At 51.1% G+C, this 1,063-nt stretch overlaps 1 protein-coding gene across 1 annotated transcript; it reads right to left on the reverse strand.

The window, feature by feature from the left end:
- Nucleotides 1-124: 124 nt before the first annotated feature.
- Nucleotides 125-520, reverse strand: Pmar_PMAR005056 (hypothetical protein; the record flags this gene model as incomplete). Its single annotated transcript, XM_002765698.1, has 3 exons — nt 125-164; nt 237-372; nt 417-520. Coding segments are annotated over 3 exons (280 nt in total), but the record flags the coding sequence as incomplete, so codon positions are not given.
- Between the last annotated feature and the right edge of the window lie 543 nt (nt 521-1,063).

Below are 1,063 nucleotides of genomic sequence, written 5' to 3' on the forward strand. Positions count from 1 at the left end.
TAATTAAACTCGCAGAATTGTTGGCTTGTCCACTCATCCGAACTGCGTGGGCTGCGTCAGCTGTGGGCCCACAGTGCCACTGACAGCAACCAACCCTGGACCCACTCCTGGTGCCCGTTCACACTCACTCGTTAACCACAGTCAGCGCACCTCCATATTTGTCCCTACCAGCGAAGGTGTACTTAAGGCCTTCCAAGGTCGACTTCAAATCATATGCACCTACGAACTCTCACTACTCTGTGTCGTGGCTCGAACGCTGACCTGGTCCGGGATGACCTCTAGAGGAAATGTGGTATATAGGAGGCCTCTTGCTGGTGCCAAACCTCATGCACGGCTCCTCTGATCCAACCTTGTAGTCGTATGTTCCCGGACCTGTCACTGACCATAGAGGACGACGAGAGGGCATGGACCGTCACCTGGCTTCCCTCGAGTGGCGATAATGTCCTTGTCGTAGTACCAATCATGCCGACCAGCGACCCCAATTGCTCGATCGCTCAGGGTTGCTGACCCTTTGCGGTTCCTGCCAAGACCCTACCCGTCCTCCCTAGGAATTTCTTACTACCCCTACTTATAAACACTTTCCGTGTCACCATAGAAAATATGATACTACCAATGAGAGCTACGAGTTGCCCCTCCATACTACTTATTTCTAATCTCGTAAATACCGGGCCCTGGGGAGTTCCGTGCCATCTTCTCCATGCACTTAGGAAACATTCTGCCTCCCGTGCCGAAAGTGATGTTCCCATGAGAGGTAAAGGGTCTACCGCTGAAGTCGCTGGGGGGAGAATAGGCACCTGCTCGAGAATTGCCATTCCTACTACCCATAGTATCCTAACAATACGAGTTTAGATTCCTATGACAACCACTACTGTTGAATTATAAGGTGATGATGACGACGTTAATAGCAGAGACTCCTATTACCAGGACCAGGTTCTATACCACTCCTTTGTTTCTTTTCAGGAGAAGTGGTTGGTCTCCGCTCGTCCACGAAGCGTGATGCCGATCCAAAGGAACATGACCTAGATAGCCAATACAGTCCAGTTACGTTACCCCCCTACCTCGC

The sequence above is a fragment of the Perkinsus marinus genome (genome assembly GCF_000006405.1).
Source record: "Perkinsus marinus ATCC 50983 genomic scaffold scf_1104296975080, whole genome shotgun sequence".
Lineage (NCBI taxonomy): Eukaryota > Perkinsozoa > Perkinsida > Perkinsidae > Perkinsus > Perkinsus marinus.